Source organism: Phaseolus vulgaris, chromosome 9 (genome assembly GCF_000499845.2).
Source record: "Phaseolus vulgaris cultivar G19833 chromosome 9, P. vulgaris v2.0, whole genome shotgun sequence".
NCBI lineage: Eukaryota > Viridiplantae > Streptophyta > Magnoliopsida > Fabales > Fabaceae > Phaseolus > Phaseolus vulgaris.
Genome location: NC_023751.2, coordinates 24,296,908 through 24,323,994, shown reverse-complemented (window position 1 = coordinate 24,323,994; position 27,087 = coordinate 24,296,908). Strand labels below are relative to the sequence as shown.

The 27,087-nt window shown below is 32.4% G+C and overlaps 3 protein-coding genes across 3 annotated transcripts; 1 reads left to right on the top strand and 2 right to left on the bottom strand.

Moving 5' to 3' along the window:
• The first annotated feature begins 737 nt into the window (after positions 1–737).
• LOC137820533 (vacuolar protein 8) lies at positions 738–2,938 on the top strand. Its single transcript, XM_068624668.1, has one exon. It carries the CDS (start codon positions 883–885, stop codon positions 2,701–2,703), a length of 1,821 nt encoding a protein of 606 aa, XP_068480769.1. The 5' UTR covers positions 738–882; the 3' UTR covers positions 2,704–2,938.
• A 9,945-nt stretch (positions 2,939–12,883) lies between these two features.
• On the bottom strand, positions 12,884–19,644 carry LOC137823196 (uncharacterized). The gene is made up of 7 exons (XM_068628361.1): positions 19,307–19,644; positions 16,922–18,746; positions 16,552–16,803; positions 15,662–15,742; positions 14,429–14,618; positions 14,127–14,329; positions 12,884–13,113 (listed from the first exon to the last, which is right to left on the bottom strand). Exons 2-7 carry the CDS (start codon positions 18,149–18,151, stop codon positions 13,057–13,059), a joined length of 2,013 nt encoding a protein of 670 aa, XP_068484462.1. The 5' UTR covers positions 18,152–18,746; positions 19,307–19,644; the 3' UTR covers positions 12,884–13,056.
• An 863-nt stretch (positions 19,645–20,507) lies between these two features.
• LOC137823197 (probable serine/threonine-protein kinase At1g54610) lies at positions 20,508–25,223 on the bottom strand. The gene is made up of 7 exons (XM_068628362.1): positions 24,374–25,223; positions 23,945–24,229; positions 22,855–23,172; positions 21,998–22,225; positions 21,818–21,918; positions 21,609–21,729; positions 20,508–21,117 (listed from the first exon to the last, which is right to left on the bottom strand). Exons 1-7 carry the CDS (start codon positions 24,668–24,670, stop codon positions 20,794–20,796), a joined length of 1,674 nt encoding a protein of 557 aa, XP_068484463.1. The 5' UTR covers positions 24,671–25,223; the 3' UTR covers positions 20,508–20,793.
• Positions 25,224–27,087: the final 1,864 nt, after the last annotated feature.

Below are 27,087 nucleotides of genomic sequence, written 5' to 3'. Positions count from 1 at the left end.
ATTCCTTCAAATTTTCTTCATATTATAATAAAATAATAAAATGACTAATTAAAATAATAAATGAATAATTTAAATTTAAATTATTAATGCAGATTGATTTTTAATTTAAAAGTTATTTAATTTTAATTTATATTTCTAAATATTTTGTATCAAATTATTTTCAATTATTGTATATTTATTATATTTATCAAATAAATCACAAACTTTCTCCAACTTCCAATTACATAAAAGAAAATACTTTTCAGAATAAGGATAACAATAATAATAATAAATATAAAAAATAATAACATAAATTTTATCATTTTTCTTTGTCTCCTCTTTAATTCAATTTCCAAACAACTAATATTTGTGTGCTGAGTTGGAGTATCTTAATACCTGTGCCTTGTCTAGAATAGGAAAAAAAATCTATACTTGAGTCGCAAGTTCCCATGTGAAAAAATGGAGTCCAAGTCCTAACGCGTTTTATCTGGGTCTTCGTACAAGTAATCCGAGTTAGAGTAGCATGTAATAACTATAACTTGAAGTATGTGTAGTTGTTTGCGTAACCCAGCCATGGATTTCTACAACTTTTCAGGCCGTTTCTATTCTCCTTTTAAAACACACAAGTGGTCCAAACAACTTTCTATTTATTTTTTAATCTGTAAAGAGTTAGAAACGTAATCTAACGCAAACATATGTTTGATTAAATATTGTTTAATATATAAATAATAAAGAATTATCTAAATAATTGTTGTGAACAATGAATATATATTGTGTTTTTATTCATGATAAAGGGAAATGTGATAGTAAGATAGAAAGGAAGAAGAAGGAGAAGGAAAAGTAAGATGGAAGTTGAGCGGGCACAGAGTGAGAATTAACTATAAACAAACAAGAGTGGCGGGAATGAAAGCAGCCCCAAACGTCCCACACGCGAGTGCATTTCACGCTCCAAATCCTTCACATTACACACGCTTACTCTTTTCATGCTCTTCAACAAAACCCTCTTTCCCTCAGCGTTTTGAAGCGAAAGGAAAAACGGCGAAGATGAAAGATTCAGCGGAAACAGATCCTATCGCTGAGTCTCTGAACCTGCTGAGTACACTCCTGGACTCGGAACTACCCAGCGTCACAAACTTCAAAGGGAAATGGTCACTCGCCGGAGTCAAACTCACCCATCTCCAAACTCACCTCACCGATTTCTCCGCCGAGTTCCCCAACGCTTCCACCACCAATCCCCTCTCCCTCCACCTCCTCCACTCCATCTCCCACACGCTCCACGAGGCCGTTTTACTCGCCCGCACGTGTCAGCCCCAACACCTCCCCAACGGCAAGCTCAAAACCCAAAGCGACCTCGACTCCCTCCTTGCTACCCTTGACCGCCACGTCACTGACTGCGACATCCTCTTCCGCAGCGGCCTTCTCCTTGAAAGCGCCGCCGTTTCCAGCTCCTCCAAAAGAGAAGCCATCCGCTCCGCATCGCGAAACCTAATCACCCGGTTGCAAATCGGGTCGCCCGAGTCCAAAACCTCCGCGATGGACACCCTATTGGGCCTCCTTCACGAAGACGACAAAAATGTTACCATTGCTGTTGCGCAGGGCGTCGTTCCCGTGCTCGTGCGCCTGCTCGATTCACCCTCCGACATGAAGGAGAAAACGGTCGCTGCCATCGCCAAAGTTTCCACAGTTGAAAGCGCCAAGACTGTGCTCCTCGCCGAGGGTTTACTCCTTCTCAACCACCTTCTCCGAGTACTGGATTCTGGAAGCGGATTCGCGATTGAGAAATCATGCATCGCGCTTCAAGCGCTGAGTCTCACCAAGGACAACGCCAGAGCGATTGGCTCGCGCGGCGGAATCTCCTCTCTGCTGGAGATTTGCCAGGCTGGCACCCCCGGCGCGCAGGCCTCCGCAGCCGCCGTGTTGCGCAACCTCGCCGCGTTCGCGGAGATTAGGGACAATTTCGCGGAGGAGAATGCGGTGGTGGTTTTAGTTGCCTTGGCTTCCTCCGGAACTGCTTCGGCTCGTGAGAACGCTATTGGGTGTTTGTCGAATTTGATTTCCGAGGCTGACTCGGACGGTTTTTCGAATTTGAGGGTTATGGTGGTTAAGGAAGGTGGGGTTGAGTGTTTGAAGAATTACTGGGACTCGGGTACTCCAATTCCTAGTCTTGAAGTTGCAGTGAAGATGTTGCGGCATTTGGCTGAGAGTGCTGCAATTGGAGAGGTTCTGATAGGTGAAGGGTTTGGTCAGAGGCTTGTGGGGGTGCTGAACTGTGAGGTGCTGGCAGTGAGGATTGCCGCGGCGAGGGCGGTTGACGCTATAGGGTTGAACAGTGGCAGGGCGAGGAAAGAGATGGGGGAATTAGGGTGCGTTTCGGGTTTGATTAAGATGTTGGATGGGAAAGGTGCAGAGGAGAAAGAGGTTTCTGCAATGGCATTGTCGGTGCTGCTGATGCACCCTGCGAATAGGAAGGTTTTCCGCAAGGATGAAAGAGGGGTTGTGAGTGGAGTTCATTTGTTGAACCCTTCGTTGCAAGGATTGGATAAGAAGTACCCTGTTTCGTTGCTCGCTTCGTTAGTGCATTCCAAGAGTTGCAGAAAGCAGATGGTAGCAGCAGGGGCTTGTGTATATACGCAGAAGCTTGTGGAGATGGATGTGCCGGGATCAAAGAAACTCTTGGAGAGTCTCGGGCGTGGAAAGATTTGGGGTGTTTTTTCAAGACCCTAGATGATGATGATCAAACATGGAGATAGTCGTGGATTTCTGTAACATGGAAGTTCTGATTATTCATTGATCTGTATGCATGATAGGCTTGTTCAGGTTTTCGTCTTCCTTTTGCCTTGTAATTATTCATTAATAATTTATGTTTGTATGTAGAAGTAAGTTTTTCTAATGATTTATCTGAGAACAGATTGTGTTTATGTTTAGGAACAATGATATAAAGTACATGATTTTGCGATCAGTTGTAGAGTACGACCTATTACTTAGCTCAGTTTGGCTGAATATAGCATAGGGATAGTACATAGTTGATTGCTAAAATACTTTGCATATAGTGCTTTCACTTGTAATCAATGAGGTTGAGTACGTTCAGATTGAAATGTGATATCACTGTTACAGTATTTGGATATTCTTTCTTGAAGAAGATGCAAGTTTTCCATTTCCCTGTTAGAGAAGTGAGATTATAAATTGATTAATTGACTTTTGACTCAATTTTCGTATTACCACATGATGTGGTTGGTGTATATGTCAGATGTCAATACACATTGAGATAAAAGCTTGATGAATTGCAGCTAATGTTATTTATTCTATATCACTTTTTTTACCTTTTAACTTTTACCATTAATAGGAACAAAATTGGTATCAATTTGTAGGATTGATTCTGTAACATCCTGTCGGCATTGGTTCTCACTTCTTTTTCACATTAGTAATGCTTTCAGGAGCAACACCAATGTGAATCATCAAACACCATTTTTTATGAAGATGAGTTGTCTAAACTTGCCTAATTTATTTACCTTCCATGTATGATAAATGCTTTCACACCGACGTGTTAGATGTTCATGGAAATCGCAGGAGTGAGTGAGATCATCATTGATATGGGGTGCCCTTTTGTACTTTTATCTGTCTGGGCCGAAACATGTGCACAGATCGATTATCCTTATAAATTTTGTAATGTCTTTATCTTAGACGTTACTTTCTTGGTGACTTCTCTACCATGTTATACTTTTCATAGATGTCTGCATCATGCCTGTTCTTAACCTGAATTTATGAGTAAATATTGCCCGAATAGTATTTGATTAGATTATTGTGAACATTTGGATACTGTGGGAATTTCCTGAATGCCTTTTTGGTGGATGGTGACATAATTGTCTGTGTAACCCATGTGCTCTTGTTATTGACCATGTGCCTATAGTCTATGGATTGCCCTAAACTGCAGTCTTGTTGTCTGTTTTGTTAACAATTAGGACCTACCTTAATCGCCTCTGCTTATCGGTGGAAAATCCCTGCTAAATGAATCAACGAACTGCATTTCCCTTGCTGCGTTGTCATTTTTATAACAAATCCAAATTGGTGTAAAATATGAGTACATGTTGACAGCTATATGTGGGGGGAATCTTTAATACTATATAACTATAAAGTTGTATTTCCAGCTGAAAATGTACACTCCCCTAGAATTACAGTTTCCATGCATGCCAACTGTACGACACAGATGCAATAATGATTAAAAACCTTTAATCTCTGTATCGATACAGCCCAACTTGGACTTGCTTGCTTGTGTTCTGAATAAAGAGAAATACGAATTTGCTGCCTGCCACGTCATCTCACCAACCCCAATTTAAGGTCTATGGTGGTTGTAAATATTTTAGATTTTAATTTAAAATAAAAAGTATTGAAAAAAAAAACAAAGTCTTTTTAGTTTAAAAATAGCATACTTTTGTTATTTTGGTCATGATTCTTCACTTTTTTTTAATACAATGTGTTTCTTATCATTTAATGATCCAGTCAAGATCGTTGACCTGTTAATGCGGGTCAAAATTGATCTATTTTCTTAATCTATATATTTATATAAATTTTACATTCAACTTTTTTATCAAATTACAGACCCAACCATTTTTTTTACTACCTTGCTTATTTATTTTGAAACTAAAATTGAAAAATATTTTTCAAACTTAAAATTTACGTGAACTAAAATATAAATTGTGTTAAAAGAAGTTTGCAACAATATTATTCAAACCTTTCATAATTTTTAATGGTGTTGTTGAAAATGATGGAGATGATAGAATTAATATAGGATATTTGGTTGAAAAAAAAGGATAATTTTTTAATCTATTTTTTTATTTATTCTTTTCTTCAGTTTTTTCCTGTTTCTCTTCAATTTAACACATTTAAGTTTTATTTATTTATTTATAGTCATCTGTTTAATTTCCATGCAGCTAAACTTATCATAAAATATGCAAGGGCTATGACATAATGGCTGATTGAAGTTTCCAGAGATGAAGTAATAAAATAATGTGGGGAGCAAACAATGATTGCTCTCTATTGGAAGACTCACGTGCAGTTTGGTAAGTTATCAGGATCACACTTAAGTCCTCTCTAGTAAAGAAAAAAAAATTAAGATAAATAAAGAGTCAAAATAAAATAAAATAAAAGTTAAAATATTTAATTAAAAAATAAATATAGATAGTGTTCTCTCATTATCAAACAAAATAATTAAACTAAATATATATATATGTTATATTTATTATAAGGATTGAGAAAAAATAACTTTAGAATATAAGTGGTGTAATTTAAATGACACCTAAATATTTTATTATTAAAATAGAAATATTATAAATAGAAAATTTAGTTATTTATGATTCATTTTAAGAAAAATTATTATTTTTTAAAAATTTATTTTTTCCTTCACTCTCCTTTATCTTTAAGATTATGACCTTCTCGCTCATTACTTTGATTACCAGAGTATGTAATTAGACTCTAGTAGCAAAGACTACAAGATTGCTCAATCAGAATCCTGATAGAGTAAGTTTATTTTTGTTCTTCTATTTTAGTCAAATTTTGAACTTCTTAGATTTTTCTAATCTAGGTTTTTTCACTAGTGCAAATAATGCTTTCTACAACGACATATTAGATTGGTTGAATGAGAATCGGTGTAAAAACAAAAACGCAATGATATTTTTGTAAATATTGGAAATGTGGTTGTCACATGGTTGCACCTCAATGGAGAGAAATTATTTCCACTCATAAGCCACCACTTCCAATTATAGATATGAGTGGAGAGTATTTTCATATTTTTGACATCATTTAGGTTATAAATAGATGTGCTCAACCCATATATTTTCCAGCTTTGATTAACTAATGAATTGCTCCACAAATTCAGTCCAATTTATCTTTTAACTCCCTCCCAGTTAGTACTTTTTGAGTGTTTTAACAAAGATCCTCTTACAAATTTGTCTCACATCTTCTAAACATTTTTCTTCTACTTCATTTCACCTTCGTCCCCGATTTAAATTCATCTATAGAAGTCATAAATTTGCTTCATCTTCCATGACAGAACTAAAACAAAAGAAACAATACAAATCAAACTAGAAGTGTATCGCAAATAGTTTGGATGTGATTGACTAATACTCCAAGGATTAAGTCTAGCTTTTCATTACACGTATCCTTAATTTAGCTTGAAAAACTTCTAAATTTAAGTTTTCTTTATAGATGAATAGTATCTCCACCACCGAAAACATTCTTATTTTAGTAAATAAAATCAGGAAGCAACAAAGTCATGTCTTTGAGTATTTAAGTGACTACTAGTCATGTGAAAACAGTCTTTCTCAAACACTAGTGTAATTAACTTAGTTTAAATACATGGAACATAATAATAAATATAATGAGAAGTTATACATAGAGTAAGGAATGACTAAAAGGAAGACATATGATCGTAGAGTACTTACCAGGTTCAAATATAAGTTTTATCATATTATTATACCTTCTATGTCTCACTAGATAAAAAATATTGTACATACTTATTCCAATACCTATCAAGTACTCATTAAAAAAATTGCAAGTAGTTGTAAATATCATAAGTAATAAAAATAATTACTTTAACCAAAATTTACACCCTTTCTCTCTTAGTGGGTAGGATTTTTCTTTTTCAAAAAATAAATAAAATTATTGACAAATTGTTAAAAGAACACTATTTTAATATAAATTCAAATAAAACTATAATATATATATTATACTACACTACAACAAAATAATTAAATAACAACTAATTTTAAAGACAAAAAAATAATTAATTATTATATTGACTAAGTTAGATGTTATTTTATAAATTACAAAATTATTGATATATAAAGTAGTTTTTATTATTAATAAAAAATTATAAATTAATTTTTAAATTGATATCTAATATTAACTATCAAAGTTTTAGATACTAATTACTTTATATTCTAAATTAATCTTGACTAATTTAGAATATAAGGTAGTTAATTGTTAAAATCCTGTTAGTTAGTAGTAGATACTAATTCAGAAATTAATTTATTAATTTTTATTAATAATAGAGATTACTTTAGATTAACATTTTAGTTTATAAAATAATATCTAATTTAGTCAATATAGTAACTAATTATTAATTTTTTTTAAATTAGTAAATTAGTTATTATTTAATTATTTTCTTACAGTGATCTAACAAATACTTACTTTAATTTTTAATTAAATGCTAAGAAATCATGGTTTATTTATTAATTATGTGAGCATATTAGTGTCAAAGCTCCTCTTTATTATTTTAAGTTCAACCTACTTGTTCTAAGAATACAAAATATTTTTCTAAAATATAAATTCAAATAAAATTATGATCTAAAAGTGTAAATATATATATATAATATTGTAAAATAATAATTATTTTATTTATTAATTATGAAAAAGTCATCAGTCTCGAAGTCTTTTAGGTTTAATAGACTGATCTTCATATGGATTTTATATGTCTTAAAGATGAATCATCATCTGTCATCTTAATTGTATAATTTATAATTAAAGGAGTTAAAAGTTAATGTATTAGATCTGTTTGTTTTAAATGTTTTAAAAAATAAATATTTCTAAAGTTTTGGCGTATTTAAAAAAACCTCTAAATAGGAGGAGAAAATGTAATACCCCAATACTCAAAAGTAATATAGATTATCTCCAAATAAAATAATAATGTTATTGCATAGTGATGTCTAACACAAAAATTTTATAAAAAAATAATATAGATTATCTATTCAAAATTTCTACAATAATAATATTATTTAAGACCATTTTTATGGCTCTAAGTAAATCATTAAATAAACTAATGGTCATTTAGTACAGGAAGCAACTAAAAAAAGAAGCTTATGCAAAATGAAAACAAAAACCAAAAAAAGACAAGTCATAAGGACATGTCTTTTAGCATGAGGTATAAAAGGAAGTAAAAAAACACAAAAAGATGTGTTTTTTTTACTATTGAACATTACTATAAACCTTCAAGGGTATATATGTTCTAGAAGAATAAATACAATTTTTGATTTTTTTTTCTATTTTTAATCATATTTTTTTAATTAAGGGAGTTGAATTGTTAGTGGAAAGATTGAAAATCACAAAAAGAAGTGGATCATTCTTCTTTTCATGGTGTGAAATAATGACAGTTATAATGGGAATTATAATGGGAATGAATAGAAGTAAAAATTAGAAACTTAGTAGCCATTGTTTAGAGTGTCAAATAATGTAAATTTAGCCTATAAGGTGTATGTGTAATGTAACTATATATATATATATATACATGAATTTTAAAAGAAAATTAAAATGAATATGATCATAATTAGAAAATAAACTCATAATTAAATTTACTCCTTCTATATTATAACTCATGTCTAAGAAAAGATTGATATGCTATTTTATAAATAAAAAATGAACTTAATTCATTATCATCCTCGCCCTTGTTTATGAAAGAGTACAAAAAAGATTCAAATTATTTACAGAAATAGATTTTTTCTTGTCATTGTTGGTATCTACACAAAAAGAACATAATATGAAATTATTATTTATTATTGTGACATATAAAAATATGGAAAATTGGTTAAAGTGGGTTTTAATCCATACAATGAAGGTTCTTTAAAGTATTAATAAAAGAGTAAATTGAATGATATTTTAAAGGAAAACTAGAATTGATAGTGGAGAGAGAGAGAGAGCTTGATCAAAGTTTGCCTTAAAAAAAGCTCAAAAAATCAAAGTAATTTTCTCAGTATTAACTCTCTCTCAAAAAATGAATTCTCAAAATGATTTTTACTCTCTTTTTTAGTTACGAAAGCAGGAAAGATATCTATAGAATCTGAAGCTCATCTATTTCAATTTATTAAACTACTTTAATCAATCAAAATAAAACCTTTAAGTTTTAACAAACCAAACTATCGATTTAATAGTTAAAATAACTTGTAAGTGATCAATTAATTCATAGTTTTAATCAATTAAAAATAATGATTAAAAGAAGGATTGAGTCTTTAAAGATAGATGAAGTATTGAAGACAAAATGTAGAAAAGCTTTCTAAATGTAAAACAAGATCAAATTAAAAATACTTCACGTCTAGAGAAATTATTTTTCTTGGTAAAATCTTCAATAAAAAAATTGACTCATAAAATAATATGATCATTTATTCAAGAAGGAATACATTAAAGAAAAAGATGTAAGATGAAACCATGAAAAATAACATTATTCACATTATTTATTTTATATAATTTAATCATAATTTTTTTATTGAGCGTGCATAAATATTAAGGTTTAAGTATTTTTTTTCACCTATGAAATATTGTTATATTTTTAATTCCTAATTTTTTTTCCTGTTTTTATCCTTGTAAATTTTATTTTTTAGTTGGTCCTAATTATTTTGCTTTAGTCCTTTAAATATTATATATATATATATATATAATTTTTTAATCCTCTAAGTTCCTGTTATTTGGAGAAAAAAACATTTCATAAGGATTTAAAACAAATTATCGAGAACAAAATAAAAAGATAAACACATTAGACAGATTAAAACAAAACAAAGAGAAAAAAACTCTTTTAACTTTTATGCGAATAGAAACTATGTGTGGGTAGATAATTGGATCAAATCATTCTTATATCATTATTTACGAATATTACTTACAAAAATCCGTAGATAAATTCAGCAATACTTACAAAATAATACCATGAATCTAAATTTGTAAATAAATTCAATATTACTTACAAATTATTAGTCATGAATCTTTATCCATATGTCAATTTTACATTATCTACAAATTTTACTCAGGGGTCTATGTAGGTAAATTTAATATGATTATTAATATAAATATTTTTATTAACATTATTAATAATATTAATATTTATATTTATATTATTATTATAATATTAATAATATTACAAATATTAATATTATTAATAATTTTGACAATATTAGTAATATTAAGAATATAAATAATCTTAATAATATTAATTATATGCATAATATTAATAATATTATTATAATATCAATAATTACAAATAATAATCATAACTAATATTCATAAATAATAATAATAAATAATAATTGTAAATAATAAGAAAAGATAAAAATTAATGAAAAATAAAATGAAAAAAAAATAAAGAAAGATATGCAATATTATCTCTGGATTTATCAATGGACTAGAGTTGGTAGGTATTACCTACAGACTCAAGTGGATGGATATTACTTACAAATCTTAGTTGGTAGGTAATACCTACACACTGAAGTTAGTGGATATTACCTACGGACAAGAATTAGTAATTATTACCTATAGACTAAAATTAGTGAATATTATCTACGGACTATAGTTGGTAAGTATACATAATATTAACATTATAAAATTAATAATATTAATATAATAATATGAATAATATTATTAAGATTAGTAATATTATTTCTATCAGTTTGTTATATACAGTTTGTTTTTAACATTAATAATAATTATGATAACATGTAAAATAATTATAAATATATATATATTAATATTAATATTACATACGTCCACGTTACTTATGGAAAAAAATCCAATTCTTCTTGTAGTTTATTAAAATTTCAATTCTATATCACTTCTAAAATTTAATTTGATTCTGCAATAATTTAGTTCATGTAATTTTTCTAATTATACTTAGTTTAATATATACTATTTTTGTCCTATAGTAAAATAATAATGAAAACATTAAGTTAACTTTATAAACCCAATTCATATTCTATGTATAGACACGGTTCAAATAAAACGACAAATTTTTCATTCATCTTCGTATTTTCTCTTACACCTTCATATTTTAAAATTAACAAAACGTCTAATCTTCATTGACTTTCTTTTAATAAAAATATAAATAAATAAAAAAGACTAAAAACTCAAGATGTATCAAATAAAGTTTCTTATGAAAAACGAAGTTAGTAAAATATCATGTTTAAATTGATTCATTTTTATTTTAAAAAATCTATTTGATGTTGTATATTTTTAAATGCTAAGAAAAGCTAAATAAGAGTATTAAATTATTTGAGTTAATTTGTATAGTAAGAATATAAGTTAACAATGATTAAATTATTTTCCTTTGAATAATGAAAAAATTGATTTAAAGAAAAACTAATTTGTATTGTAAAAATATAAGTTAACAATGATTAAATTATTTCCCTTTGAATAATGAAAAATTTGAATCAAAGAAAACACAAAGATATTTAAAAAATATGTTTACTTTTATTTTATTATTAGTGAGTGAAAACAACATTTTTTCTTTTTCTAGTTTTTTAGTCATTCTTCCAAAAGCTACAAACCCCAGATAAAAAACAGTGAGGTGCAAGGATTACAAAACTCAAAAAAAAGAAGAAGAAAATTTCGCACTAGAGAACGTTGAATACAACAAATCTTCTCGTTAATCCTTTGACACATATTCAAATGATGTAACTGTTCTCTTAAACGTTGCGATTGGAGAAAAATGAAAGTGTTGTGGCTGGAAAAGAGGTATGCGGATGCGGGATGCAACTAAGGTTATTTAAAAAGGTGAGGTTATGTTTCATTTAAGATTATTTAAATTTTTTAAAATGGTTAAAATCGATTTTTCACTGTAAGAAGAAGATACGAGGTTGAGGGAGAATTTGCCAATAAAATACTCCACAAATTTAAATTGAAGTAAGACAAACCAACTAATTTTGAGCTTTTTACATTTGAAATAAGGTTTTTGCTTCTTGCATCCAACAAAATTTGAACCTCCATCCTACAGTAACATGAAATGACAAAAGTGTCCTGTTTAGTTTTTGAATAAGAGTAAGGATGCATGTCAAAATGTATTATGAATTTGGTATTCTAAAATACATTTCTTAATTTTGGTTTCTTGAACACTTTTTCAAATTAAGCTTTCCAAAACAGTTTTTTGGAATAACCTTTTCGAAATATGTTTTTGATTTTTGTTTTTTGAAATCTCTTTTCTGAAATATGTTTATGAATTTTGTTTTCTGGAATCTCTTTTCCAAAATGTATTATTTGTATTATGGATTTACTTTTTCAAAAAAATGGGATTTTGATTTTCCAATTTTATTTTGGAATTTCATTTTCAGAACACAAAATCTATTCCAGATTTATTTTTTCAAAATGTAATGAAGGGCATTTATGAAATCTCAAAAATTTATTGGGTGCATGTTAGAATTGGTTGGGTGCAGGAAGCAAAAGCCTTGACATAAAATGTAGAGTCTGCCCATTTTACTAAAACTATTCAAACTACAATTATTTCCAGTACTAGAGAATTTCAATGCAACCCAATATGTTTGTTTCAAATGTTGGTAAACAAATTTAAAAGCTTGTTAAGGATATAAGAAAATATGCGTTTTCTTTTATCAGCTATAGTAAGATTTTATGATCAGCTATATGCGTATAGTAAGATTTTATCTTATCTAATTTTTAATGAATTACATATATCTCTATAAATAGAAACAAATTTCACTAATGATGAAATTATTCTTATAAGATTCATGGTAAAAGTGGAGGTGATTTTAGTAGTTGTGAGTTACAATGTAATGTTAACATTCACAAAAATAAAAATAAATTATAGTATTCATGTCAATGTGATATCCATAGCATCAATAGTGAGGAAGACAATAATGCTGAAAATGTTGGTAATATCATACTAATCGCACTTAACAACTCACAGGGATTCAATTAACTGATAGATTCCATTGATATCTTCTTACTAATTTTGGATAGAGAGAGTTGGAACAGAGAAGATAAATGAAAAGAAACACAAGGAGAAAATCAACCAGTCCTTTCATGTCCAATAGTTGTTTCAATATTAACTATTTCCTAAGCATAAAGTTTTAGCCATAGAACCTGAAGCCTACTATTGTGCCATCTGAATGTGATGAAAAGTAGTAGGAGAGCATAAGCACACTCATGAAGGGTAAAAAAAAGTAGTACCTTGAATCAAATATGAACAGCTACAATACAAATTTACAAATTATTAGTTACATGGAGGCAAATGGCCCCAAAATAGAAAGAAATGAATTGTATGTGTACAATATGTACAACTACATATATACAAAAACCGTTGTGAGGGACAGAGGCATTTCAGCAGCTGATGTCGAAGTATTTTGGATTAGAAGGGAAGTGATATTCCACATGTAACTGCACACGAAATAGTTATTCGATGAGTCAGAAAGAGAAATGGAAAACCAGTAAGTGCCAAACTTTCAATAACTGATGCTTCTATACCTATATAATATATTCGAAAGCGTATTAATGTTCTTGAAGCGCAAGACTGTTAATTTAACGTGCATTAGTGAAGACATAGCAAGTATTTAACTACTCATTAAGCTTGCACATTGTTAAGTTCCACACTGAGTAGGATGAACAACTTAAAGCCTTGAGGTTTTCTCACCTAATGGACTAGATGAATTGAACTCTACTCTTGTAATTAAGCCTTGACAATTCTCATGATTAGAGTTATAAAGCAATATCTTGTCCACTCAGTCAAGGACAACATATTAAGCCACTCATGCAATGATCACTAGTTGAATCACAAATGTATATAGTTTTACCAGACTATAACACAAGCTCAAAACATAATTAAATAACCAATGTTTCTAATACAAGATCAGAGGTTCAATTACCCGTTTACAATACATATACAGCATACAGTTATACTAAAAAAAGTCAAAGTTGTGTCAAATTTAGGCCTTCTTTCTTCATCAAATAAGTGTGAAGCTTGCACTTTTTCTTGCTTCATTTAATATTTTGCTCTTCTTTTAGTTTTTGTTTTCAATTGTATTTTTCTTTCATTATAGGCAATATAATGACCAGCCCCAGTTCAACAGTGAAGTTGCAGTTAACCTGTTGGTCATGGATTTGAATCCAAAAATGATCTCTTTAAATGAGAGAGTAGAGTTGCGTACAATGACTCTCCTCCATACTTTTTGCATTGCGAGAAGCCTTCTAAGAATGGGATGCATAGGCTTTTTAATGAGCAAAATGCAGTAATTTCAAGTTCTTTTTTCTTTTTAATAGGGAAGACATGTTTAGTGACATGGTTACCCAAGAGGGATTTCTAAGGACACGAACATGTCCCATGAGGCACATACTTCCCAAGCTATTAGTGCACGAATGTATAAAAAAAACTTCAAATATATATATTTGCATACCTTGCCCTCATCAGAATCTGAATGACGATGAGGAAACACTACCCTCATGTCATCATACAAGTAGAAGCTTCTTTCAGGTTCAATGTCCACAATATTTCTCACTTCTGCGGAGAGAGTGTCAGATTTGCATTTATGAACAGACCTTGAACGCCTTTTTGGGAAAGGGCACATAAAGCGAAGGTGAAGAGCATAAAGCAAAATGCCTGTGTTAATAATAGCATTGTCAATGACCATGGAAGAAACATGTAAAAATTTGTCTTCATTAATGAGGAATGTGATTGAACTAAAGTATTCTTTCTTACCAGCCTTTGAACATGTAAGACTATCAAACTCTCCACATTTTGAGGTGAGAAGATCTTTATCTCTGTGACTGGCGACTGTGATCATCGGAGAGTTGGCATCAGCTCTGATATCAGAATCCTTTTGGCTTTCCTTACCAATCACAGACTTTGATCCAGACGCATTTAAAGTGACCTTTTGCCTCAAGAATGTCTACTTTAGAGGAATACAAGCAAAGCTCATTAAGCAAGGAATTGGTAAAATTTTTGGTATAAAACAGTGTATTGGAAGGGGAAGAAATAATGTGCGCATATTGTTCATATTTAACTACAACTCTACTTTCATACTTAAGCCCAAAAGATTTTGCAGGCTGACCATGCAAGGCATGATAAGGGCAGGTACATTTAATTTACTAAATCACACAGTCCATATAAGAACTTGTTCATCTCCATTCAGTATAGGAGGAGACACAAACAAAATTTATGCAATTACTTTCTGATATACATCCAAGCACACATTGAGGCCCTGGTATAATGCAGTCTAGTTACATCAAGTTGGAACAATTGGCCATTATACTCCTTATAACTCAGATTGTATCCCATATCATTTGCATCACTGTTTTCATTATGATTATACATCTCTGTTTCTATATAAAAGTACTTTTAAGAAGGTAATTATATATGAAGACAAGAAGGTCTGTTACATCAATATTCCAAGCTAAATATACATCTTTTTAATGTTCAGCTTAAAATTCTTAATAAAGTGTTGATATGTTGACAACAATGCACCAGATTACAATTGAAAAGAGAAACAAGTTTTTTTTGAAATAGAACAATTTTCAACGTCAAATCATAATTGTAAATTGGAGCATTTTAATTTGTAGTTATCAAAAGTAACATTTTTCTTTTTTAGTAAACACTGTCATGAACCAATTCTCCCAAAAAGCTTGACATAATCTCTTACACAAGAGTCATTAGGGCCTAAAGTATGCACAACCGTCCCCGTCCTAATATTCAATTTTTATTAGAGCAGGGTAGAAAGGATTGAACTGGATACCCTTTGATTAGATAGAGACTAGGATACCATAACATGAACCAAATAGTTTAAGATGTTGGGTGAGAATACATGAACAATCTTTTGTTTTTTATTTCTCTAAGCATATTAAGTAAAACTTGCAAGATGAAGATTATATAACATGCAAATCGATGGCTGCGTGGAGACAAAACTTTGAATGTGTTATATTCTAATGATCCTACCTTGGTACCAGCTGGCATGTCACTCAAATCATAATTGCAGAAGAAGGTATGGATAGGTGTCCTCTCTGGATTGCTGAGAACCTGCATTTGGGTCAGTAAATTTGTCACAAACAATTTGGTAAAATCATGTAGAATTCCACACGTTACATCTAGTTGTTTCCGCACAGCACCATGGCTATGAAACTCATGTTAAGCAAAGACCAAATTTTTGATTTACCACCATATCACCCTTTCTCAGGCAATTATGATCCTAGCTTAGAAACCATGAGTAGGTTACAGTATAAACCCAGAGTTCCGAGGGTACGAATTTAGTTTGGTTATTAGTATTTAGGAAGTGAATTGAGATGGCCAAATGATACTGTAACAATTAGCTACTAACTAATGATGCATCCAGAATCAGATCAAGGTGGCACTGGCGATGGCAAAGTCACTTTCATTCTGAAATCATTAATGACAAAAGTCACAATATATATTTTTATTACACACTGGTTTTTCTTGGTGTATATAGCTTATAATAAAATTTTCAACTTTATCATGTATCAGATGTGAATATAATTTAACATCAATCCAAGATTTGTGGTACACTAGTTACACTTACCTCTAAACACCATGTGTCAAGTAGTCCCTTCTTTTAATATCCAAATCAGAAAATGTATTTACCTTCAAAAGTCTAACTGATAAGTGGTATGATCATATAATGCTACCTTGTCATGTTTTATAACAGTATAAAAAATATTGAATAGATGATAGAGTATTCAAAACATTAATTAATGCATTAAGTCTTCAACGATCTGCATTACCATTTTCGTGTTACATATACATATAAATGCTTTCACAGAAAGAAGGAAGGGAATTTCGTTAACAACTAGAAAGGTCTAATAGTGAATTACCAGTTGAATACGTCCTTTCATAGGTATACGTATGCGGGGCTTTTCAGATCGTGATTCATCCATGCTAAGAGTTCTCTGAAATTTGGCAACTCTAGTCTTGCTTGATAATAGCTTTCCTAAAAGATTTATTGATGAATAATAAAGTAAGTACTTGTCACCATCCACGCTGGTTACTGCAAATGGTATTTTTTGTGACTGACGTGAGAAATTGCCTCCAGTTACATTAAGCATGGCAAGAAAGCCTTCAATTTTCTGCAAACAGAAAACACAAGAATTCATATAAAATAACAGAAAGGGAAGAAAAATTGTGCCAACTTCATTAGGAAATTAATTCATATAGTAGAGGCCTATATCTGAGAATAATACCAACCTGACTAAGTTTCCCAGATAGTAGGCGACCAGATAACAAAGATTCCTCAAATGAACCAACCAGGGACCTTCTAACTGGCACTCTACTCCCAGTTCCACATAATTTGGTATCCTGAGGAGGAAAGCTACCAGGATGAGTCCAATACTCCTTCAAATCTATTATGTTATCAGGAGTAAACAGGTCAGACTTTTGCTGCATATTGTTGGAATTGAGCTGTGATTTTCTTGGTATCTCCATTGCAGATAAACTGCCTTGACTAGTTCTATCAACCGATTGTTCCAAATTTTTAATAGGCAAATTGTCATCATCCAAGATAATATCAATATTTCTGCATCCCCCCAAATTTATATTTTTAGAAGATTTTTTACCTAGAGGAGACAAAGGGAAGGGAGGTGATGACACATTTTTTTGTGGTATAGACATTGCAGCTGTTTGAGACCTTGTTTTAATTGTTTCTTTAGAAACATTACGTACTGGAGATGATTTGAACTGCTTATAAGACCATGGTTCTGCATGTTCACAATGTGAATGGCGATTACTACTAGATACAATATGGTTTATACTAGAGTCATTACACGATGACTTAGTAAATTCCTGAAAACATGATGTAGACCAGATCATGGAGGGGATAAGATTGTTGTTTCCAATATGAACCTTCGTATAATCATGTGAACCAACAGAATTATCATCACCAACCGAACGAATTTGATAAATACCACCTCCAATGTCTAGTGTATCACCTTTAAAATGATCCGTAAGCAGCATCCCATTCAAAGGTGACAATAACCGCTTTCTGACTTGTGACTCAGAAGCTTCAGTTGCATCACTGGTGACATTAAACACAGTTGACGAATATCCATTTCCATCATAACCATTAACACCAGGTGTTGATGCTCTTATTTGAAAACCTACAGTCCTAGGTATAGGTTTCTGCATAGTTTCCCTTACATTAACAGATAACCTGCCAATTTGTTCTATGGGATTAATCTTCAACTTAGCATCTTTACACATACTTGAAATGTGTGATTCTTTTGAAAGCTCTGAGTCATTTTTTCTTTCAGATTTAAGCACATCAATGTGCATGCAATTACCCAGGTCTTCTCCAGTCAACAAGTTCACCCCATAGTTGCTCATGCAATAACCGCTTTCTGACTTGTGACTCAGAAGCTTCAGTTGCATCACTGGTGACATTAAACACAGTTGACGAATATCCATTTCCATCATAACCATTAACACCAGGTGTTGATGCTCTTATTTGAAAACCTACAGTCCTAGGTATAGGTTTCTGCATAGTTTCCCTTACATCAACAGATAACCTGCCAATTTGTTCTATGGGATTAATCTTCAACTTAGCATCTTTACACATACTTGAAATGTGTGATTCTTTTGAAAGCTCTGAGTCATTTTTTCTTTCAGATTTAAGCACATCAATGTGCATGCAATTACCCAGGTCTTCTCCAGTCAACAAGTTCACCCCATAGTTGCTCATGCTGGTTACTCTAGGCACAGTTTGCACAAATGTGCCTAGGGATAAGGCCACTTCCTCAGCAGTGCAGCCTGAAGACACCTGTGGCAACCCCATTTTTATTTTTCAGTCAGAGTTCTCCTAAATTTTCCAAAATGATTCACTTCTTCAATTACTATCTTTCATTCATCATCACCTTCTTCTAAGTGTATTCATGCATCAGCAATGGTACATTTATGTTTCAACTGTATTCTAAAACAACACAGCCAGTGCAGTTATATCTAAATTGATTTCCTCCAACGAAAAGTTCAAATCTTATAGATCAGACATTACAGCGTCATCACACTAGAAGGCACTCTCCTGTAGAAATAAAGTAATTATTGGTAAGTTCCTACAGATAACACAATGCATACACTTGCACTCACCTTAACACATTTCTTACAACTTTTTTTTTCTCAGGTATTAAAACTGCTGAAGCTTAGCCATAAATTAATCTCTGTTAGACAACAACAACAAGGAATATTAATTCAACACACCCTTTAAAACCCAATGATTCCCACTTTTCCCATAAACCCAGACAACCAATCTGATAGCAAGGGGGAAGATCACCAGTCCACAAGTATTATTTGCATGATCAGGATTAAAAATCACTAGACCTGAAGCACATAATTGTATTTATCCTTAAAACCAGACACGCAAAACACGGAATCCCCAAATGCAAGACCCTCATATGTTTCTCTAAGCCATCAAGAGTTTAAAGTACCAAAACAAGGAGCTGTGGGGTATGGGGAAAAGACCCACCACAACGTGCGGTTCAAACAACAATCAGAAAATCCATACGAATGCTCAAAATTCAATCTTGCTTCCACAATTCACTAACGGAACCAATGAAAGGAAGAAAATTAAGCAAACCCCACAACCTTAAAGGACTAATATGTCTAAGAATGTCCTTCTTCTTCATCATCCTTGAAGAGAGTTGGGTTGTTGAAACTGGGAGGCATTAGCATGTCTCACGTAAAAGGGGGTTGGGTGTTAGGCGTTGGTGGATGATGATACGATATGGATCATAGCAAGCGTTGGTAGAGCAAACAATTTGTGGGGCATGGCTTAGCCAGAATTTTCTGGCTGTCTGTGTTTGTACTTTGAAAACCACAACTTGCAAAAGGGAAACCTCAAGTTGGGTTTGGGAGTTTGAGTCAAGTTGCGGTTCTCTTTTTTTTTCTTTCTTTGTATCGCATCTCTGCCCGTGACATGTGTCAAACCATGTCAACAAATGCAAGAGCATATTTATATTTTTAGGACGATTTACCTTCATACCAACCCACATTCTTTGATAAAAATATATGCAACAATGTTTCTCATTATCAACTATATCTGCTGGCGTTACGTATTTAGCTTGGAAACGAACTTTATCCATTTGCTTATTATAACATCTTCATTTCGATTTCTCCATTTGGGATGTACCCGTGCCTTTCATTTCTTGAGATCAATTAATTCATTAACTTTAGCCCTTATCCTGCTCCTGCACGTAAATAAAAATTACAGAACTTAATGATGGGTAATCGGTATCCTTTCCAATGTACAACACTTTTCTCCATTTAACAATTCTCCTTCAAAATGCCTTTTATTTATTAATTCATTTTGTAGTCAATAAATACTAAATAGTAATATTAATTAATAAGAGAATTAATCCTCTCATAATTATGTCTAACATGAGTTTTATATAAAAAAAATACTAATTCTCTCTCTACTCACCTTAAACAATGAAAAATAATTGTGTAAATTATGAAATGATAAATCACAATAAATTTAAATATAGTTCTAGAAAAACAGCAAAATTTTACACTTGTAGAAAAGAAAAAAAATGTTTTTTTTAATTAAAATTAACTTGTGCGATAAAATTTTAGAAAAAATATATTAAATTTTAAATTAGTTCATATGTGGACAAGTTTATTTCATTTTATCTTATTTTGTCTTCTTAAGAAGATGTTTATAAAAAATGAAATTATATTTACCGGGACAAATTTATGTCCTTTGATCTTATTTTTCTCTCCTTAAGATACTTACAAAGAAACTTGTCTGCTTAGACCTTAACCAAAGCATCTTATACAGGGACGGAAATTTGAGTACTTGTCAAAAAAAATTTACTAGCTAAGTCGAAACATTTCGAAAGGTCCTGAAAAAGTCCTCCCAGAAACTGTACAGCAGAGAATTTAATCCTCTAAATATACAAATGTAGGGATCCCCGTTGTAATGTTGATTATACAACAACTTTATGCCAAATGAAATACAAAAAATAGGAGCGACGCGAAAAAAATTGAAAACCATAGCGATATGCAAAAAAGATGTATCAGGGCCTAAGTCATTGCTATCCTCACTCTAGGAAGCCAAAATCAAAAGAAACTGATTATTTGCTCCTAAATAACAAATCCATAGAAAGTCCAACTGTTGATGGCTTAAATGGACGCATAAATTTCCATGATGACGCCATCTGGGACTCTTCTTTTTTGGCTTTCCTCCCTCTGTGATGTCCTGCACCAGCATGACTTCTAACAGGTCCAGAAGGTTTTGAATTAAATATCCCTGAGGAAAACGAGGAGTCGGGGGCGCCAAACGAAACAGGCCCTTTGTTTGATGCATCCTGTGGATATCCAACAGCTCCATCTTGATGAGGAGGAGGAAATTTCTCACTCTTGCTTTTTGCATTTGCATGGGTCACAACTCTCCACCTCTGAAATTCAGTGAGAAACACATGTAATGTTGCTCAATGGAGCATGTAAGACACTAAGTGAGAAGCTCAATTTACCATTTTATCATCGAATCAAACAAAAGTTTCACAAAGTTTCATGTTCTCAAGGAATATAAAATATAATCACCAAAAACATTTTAAATAACAGGGTAGACATGATCAGAGAATCCCAAGTAAGAAAATGCTAAAGAATCTAGACAGCATTAGAATTTGAAAATATAACCCACCGCGCAAATGACAAGGTTTCATGAAAATATTATGTCAGCTTCAGTATGTAAAGGAAAAATATGGGAAGCTTAGGCCTAAAATAGTCATTAGTCTAAGAGTAGAGTACCTATGATATTTCAACTATTCACGGATGTGTATGACACATAAGAACAAACTTGGGTTTGAAGGAATAGGAAATTAAAACAAACACAGCAGAACCAAGTGCTGCGAAGAGGATATCAAACACAACTACTTATCTGACTTACATCTAAGTTTGTTTGGATCTCTGCATTCGCTTCAGGGGCTGGAACAGCCCGGCTGCGCTCGCGTGCTCTGCCTTTTTTGACACCATCAACTGTACCAGCTTTTCCAGTTAGAGCCTTTTGCCTGAGGATGAATAGAAAATCATCAGCAAAAAACTGGACAAAGACAGTTGAGAAGTTGATTATGAAACATGAGAAGAGAAGAAGGGAACCTTCTTGCTTCTTCATCTCTCAGCTTTACATCCAATTCTTTGCTGGGAGGATACTTTGGCAAACTCGATGGTTCACAAGCATAGGGCTCTGTGGTAAAGAACTGCAGATAGAAAACATATGAAATTTGTTACATCATTATTCATGAATGTAAGGTTAATTAACATGCGGTGGTCACTAACTTCAGTATTTAGTGCTGCTGAGGCAGTTCCACGATCATCAGGATCTATTGCAAGAAGAGTTTCAATTAAAGGTAGAGAAGATGGACGAAAGTCTTTGAATGTTTCTGAGATGCAACGTTTATATGGCTGCTGAGGCTTAAAGATTGTAGCATTTGGCAATCTATACTTTCTCCAATATTCCTCAGATGGAGAGCCACACAACTTAAATATTTTGTGCAGCTGTTCAACCTAGCCCCAAGCAACCCAAAAGTCAGTCATGTATCATCCTGAAAATGCTCATTTCAAAAGCCATGAAAGAGAGGATATTGGGATGCACAAAAAGATACATTATGTGAAAGTGAAATAGGTTGAATCAACTTCAAAACATTAGTACTATACTGCAAAGGCCACAAAGGATACAATTTTCACACAGAAAGGATACCTAAACTAAATACTCTGACCTTTCAGATGATAAACTAAAGTACTAAACGGTTCTCATTTTCTGTTGTTTCCCTTTCATCTAGCTTTTGTCCTTTAAGAAAGTTTTTGCTTTTAGTTGATATTCTATATCTGCTCCATCAAGATGGTAGATTATTGCCATAAACAAACAAACTAAAAGTTGATGACACTGTCAAACACAAGCCCTTTATCTTACCCAACTTGGGTATGTCCAAGAGAACTTCCCAATAAATTTGCCAGTACAAAAGGATGCTGCCAGTACACAAAGCCTCAAAAGTGACTCTGGGTAAGGGGCAAGATGAATTACAAACTACAGACCGGTACTAAAATATTTATTAACAGATTAGAAGCATCACAATGAGTATACAAAAATCAGAAGTTTACAGAACAGAACCTGTAAACAAGATGAAGAGCAATACCTCTGTTCGGCCAGGCATTATTGGCTTTCCAGCAAGCAGCTCTGCCAAGATGCAACCAGCACTCCAAAGGTCAATACCCACACCATATACTGTAGCTCCAAGAAGGAGCTCGGGAGGACGATACCAAAGGGTCACCACTCTGCTTGTCATTGCCTGTTTTATCTTAGGATCAAAAAAGGTAGCCAGTCCAAAATCTGCAATTCTAAGGATTCCTTCATTGTCTATAAGCAGGTTAGAACCCTTGATATCACGGTGCAACACACCTCGACTGTGGCAATGCTCAAGACCAGAGAGTAATTGCTTCATAAAGCATTTAACCTGTCATAGAGAATATACTGAGAGACAAATCAGCCTTTCAGTAAGAGTTTTCGTTTTGCTTTTGCTTTTTAATATGAATGAGTCTATCCTCCTCCTAGTCCGTCACTAATTAAAAAAGCACCACTGCTTCATACAACTCCACCAAGCACTAAATTCGACAATCACCATGAATCCAGAAATAAGCCTTTAGTGATTTAACAATCAGATTGCAACAGTTTGCAATTTTAACTGTTAATCCACCCATCTTATGTAACATGAAAACTCTGTTTTACATTTAAACTAGGGCTAGACTTCTAATAAAAATTATGATGTCTTCGTAATAATAAAATAATAAACTAGACATTTCTAAACATGCACAAATTTAACAATAGACTTTCTTCCTAAAAGTAAGATTTCTTTCCATAAGATGGAAAGCAAAAATATTCCTAATTAAACAATAACTTTACTTTATAGAGAGACAATAAATGAATTTTCAAAAACACCAACATCAAAAAAGGGTGAAATAAACAAGAAAGCAAACATGCTTAAAATTGTACACGAGACTCAGCATCACCTACAAAGCTATTGGACGAAGACCAAAGACCCAACTTTTGCTTTTAACCATAGAAAGGCCAAACAGAAAGCAATGTCTTGAAACAAAACACAAATCAAAATCAACAGCACCCAAGGTCGCAAACCCAGTTAAATCTCTCGTGCCCAACTTTTATCACAACAAAAGCACGTGCAAAAATGCATCTAACCAGTAGCAAACGGCAGCTTAAAATTGTGGTACCTGAGGTTCAGTGAACTTGACCCCTTGGCCAGCTGCAAGCCCTGCAAGATCATGCTCCATATACTCAAACACCAAATATAAACTGCACGACATTCTAGAAGTAACCAAACCCTCAAGCTTCACTACATTGGGGTGATCAAGCCTCCTCAAAACAAGTATCTCCCTCGCCATGAACTTCACACTCTCCGGCTCCAAATTATCAAATCTCACTTTCTTCAATGCCACAATCTTCCCCGTAACAAGGTCCCTAGCCTTATACACATTACTATACGTCCCTTGTCCAATCTGAACAACACATCACAAAAAATAACACACAAAACAACATTTACTAAAATAGATCCATTTTTCCTTGTTTTTATTATCTAATAAAACAAAACAAAAAATCACTTAACGCAAAGAGAAAAATAAAAATTAACAGTTTCGAAGAACCTTTGCGAGCTTCTCGAAAGTGTTGGCGCGACGAGGAGTCCAATCGCCGATTGCTTCGCCGGCGACGGCCATCAACCACGATGGCCATCCCTGCTGCGTGACAGCGCACGGATCGAGTCTAGGTTTGCGGCGCTCTGGCGCCGGAAGATTCCCCGGAAAATCGCCGGTGTGCCGGTTCCTCTCCTTATCTCGAACCCTAACGGCATTATTACCTTCGTCGGTAGCGACTTCCCGCTGCTCTCTCCGGCGACGGCGCTGATCTTCGGCACGGGCCGGCGTCCCGAGCACGCAACCCATCCCTCACGTGAGGCAGCTTACGGCGGCGGCAGAGCACGGAAAACGCATGGAATAAAAAAAAACAAACAAATAAATAAGCAGCGGAAATCCACGTGGCGATCGGCGGCGAGCTACGGCGGTTTCTTGGAAGAGCGAAAAGTGGGAAACGGAGAAGAAGGTTTAAGCTGGGTTGAAGTGTGTTGCGTTGATGTGTGTGTCGTTGGTGTGCGTGTGATGAAGGAGTAGTGAATAGGGTGCAGGCGAAGGGGTTTGATTGTGTGGAACGCATGCAGGTTGAATAAACGACACGGCGCGTGGAAGAAATAACGGAAATGCCACTTCGTCTGAAAGTCTGAGCTGGTATTGTCAGTTAAATGGTGGCTATGGAAGGAAGAGGCAGAAAGTCCAAAACGACACATCCTTGTGACGTCACTTATTTGGGACCGAAAAGGTCAAGGAGCTGCCATAAAAGTAAAAGGGGAAGAAATTTTTGCCATTCTCTACCGTGGAAAACAAGTTCCTCTTTTATTATCTTTTTCATTTCACTATTTTTTTTTTTTTTGCAGTTCTCATTATTTGACTTTCTGGTTGGGACCAGTTATTGCCATGTTTGAATTGATCTAAATTCCCAATTCAGATTTTAGGTGCAATGATTTGATGGCCTACAACCAATGGATGGTGGAGTTATTGGTTTCAATTCAATTCTCAATTTGAATTTTTTTGTCAAATCTTCTGACAAATGAAGTTACTTCCACCCACCCTGCCCAACGTAATAAATTGTGCCCTCGCATTCATTACACCAAACAGAGAAACAGAGAGAAAGAGGTAGAAAGAGGACCTGGTTCAAGAAATCAAGTGAAAGTTAAAATATAATTATGAATTAGTCAATATTTTAATATAATAATAATAATAATAATAGATTATTAAAGTAAATATTTTGAAATGTTTCCATTGTCTTTGACATTTTTAGTTCATATTGACACTTTCAATTTGCAGAACACGACTCCACGTACACAAGTAATTGCGTATCACTTTTCGGGGAACTAACTAATCACAATGCACTTTCTCTTTATTTTTGTTACTTCTCTTATACATTATTATAGGTGAAATGCATGATGTTAATAAATGTCTTTAAGAACTTTATTAAACCATAATTAATATGTCTAATTAAATATTATCATTTATTTGAAGATGTAGTTTTGTGTGTGAGAGCAACAAAAGTACATTGGAGCAATTTTTACAGGTTTCTTGCACTGGAAAGGAACACAAGTACATCACTACAATTAGCCACTTCGCTTAAAATATGCGTTTTGGTTATCTATTACAATTAAGAATGGTCAGGTAGAATAATTTAATGATCAAAGTTTAAATATATTTTTTATTTTATAAATATTAAAAAAATATTTTTATTTTTATTTTTCTCGTGCCTCAACTTTTTAAAATTCTTTTGTTTTAGTTTTATCATTAATCCACCTCTTTTAAGTGTTTATCTGGCCAACGAAATGTTATTATAACATCATTGTGACAGTATCTGTTTGAAGTGTAATTAGTTAAATCACTTGCTATAAAAAATGCAAGTATCAAATTTAAATTTTATGAATAAAAATAATGATGAAAAGCTCATTAATAATATGTTTGTTATTTAAGAAACTCACGGTAAAGAGGAAATTTTCCTCTTTTAGAATAGAAGAATGGTGAAGATAATTTTTAAAAATGTGTAAGTTTCACACTAAAATGCGAATAAAAATGTGGAAATCTTACTCTTAAACAGTAGATTAACTTTGATTTATTCTACGGTAAAATTAATTGTAAAAATACATGTGTCTGGTTGATTATAAATATTTATTGGTCATAAAAAACTTATTATTTTTTTGTTTTGTTTTTCATTTCATTTTAATTAAATATATTATTTTTCTTTTATTTCTATTCTCTTATCTTCCCTATCACTTCATTTGTTCTTTCACTATTTTCTATCAATTTTGAAGTATTAATACGAAAATGTCTTTTAAATTTTTCTCAATTTTATATTTGCTTCAAATAAGTTCTATCACTTAGAAGATAAGAATTTATAAACAATTAGTATTTGATTTGAATTTCATTTTTACTCTAAAGTCTATCTTTTATTCTCACTTTTCTATAAATGTTTTAAAGTTTTAAATGTATAATTAGTTGACAGAATTACTATCTCAAGTGGTTCAACTTCTTGTAAGTGTTTTAGTAGATTAGGTAATATTTTCTTAGATTCTTAGGGTTTTTTTTTATGTATCTCGACTCATTTTCAACCTTAGGATTGTTATTACTCTTTAAACAAGAAATCTTCAAGTAGGTAAAGTTGGACTAAGTTTATGATGCTTTTTAAGTTTTTTTTTTTATTGAAATTATATATGAATGCTTGAATAAATAAATTTTGGTATGGTGCTTGATTTCGAAAGAATGAG

Bases quoted from the DNA above. Each gene is read 5' to 3' on its own strand.
- LOC137823196 (XM_068628361.1), bottom strand. From the start codon at position 18,151: ATGGTTATGATGGAAATGGATATTCGTCAACTGTGTTTAATGTCACCA. The intron at 15,743-16,551 runs GTAATTCACTAT...ACCCAAATGCAG, and splicing joins TGAAAGGACGTATTCAACTG to GTTCTCAGCAATCCAGAGAG. The intron at 14,619-15,661 runs GTAGGATCATTA...CCTCTAAAGTAG, and splicing joins ACATGCCAGCTGGTACCAAG to ACATTCTTGAGGCAAAAGGT.
- LOC137823197 (XM_068628362.1), bottom strand. From the start codon at position 24,670: ATGGGTTGCGTGCTCGGGACGCCGGCCCGTGCCGAAGATCAGCGCCGT. The intron at 21,919-21,997 runs GTTAGTGACCAC...TTCTATCTGCAG, and splicing joins CAGCAGCACTAAATACTGAA to TTCTTTACCACAGAGCCCTA. The intron at 21,118-21,608 runs GTAAGTCAGATA...ACTGAATTTCAG, and splicing joins AGATCCAAACAAACTTAGAT to AGGTGGAGAGTTGTGACCCA.
- LOC137820533 (XM_068624668.1), top strand. From the start codon at position 883: ATGAAAGCAGCCCCAAACGTCCCACACGCGAGTGCATTTCACGCTCCA.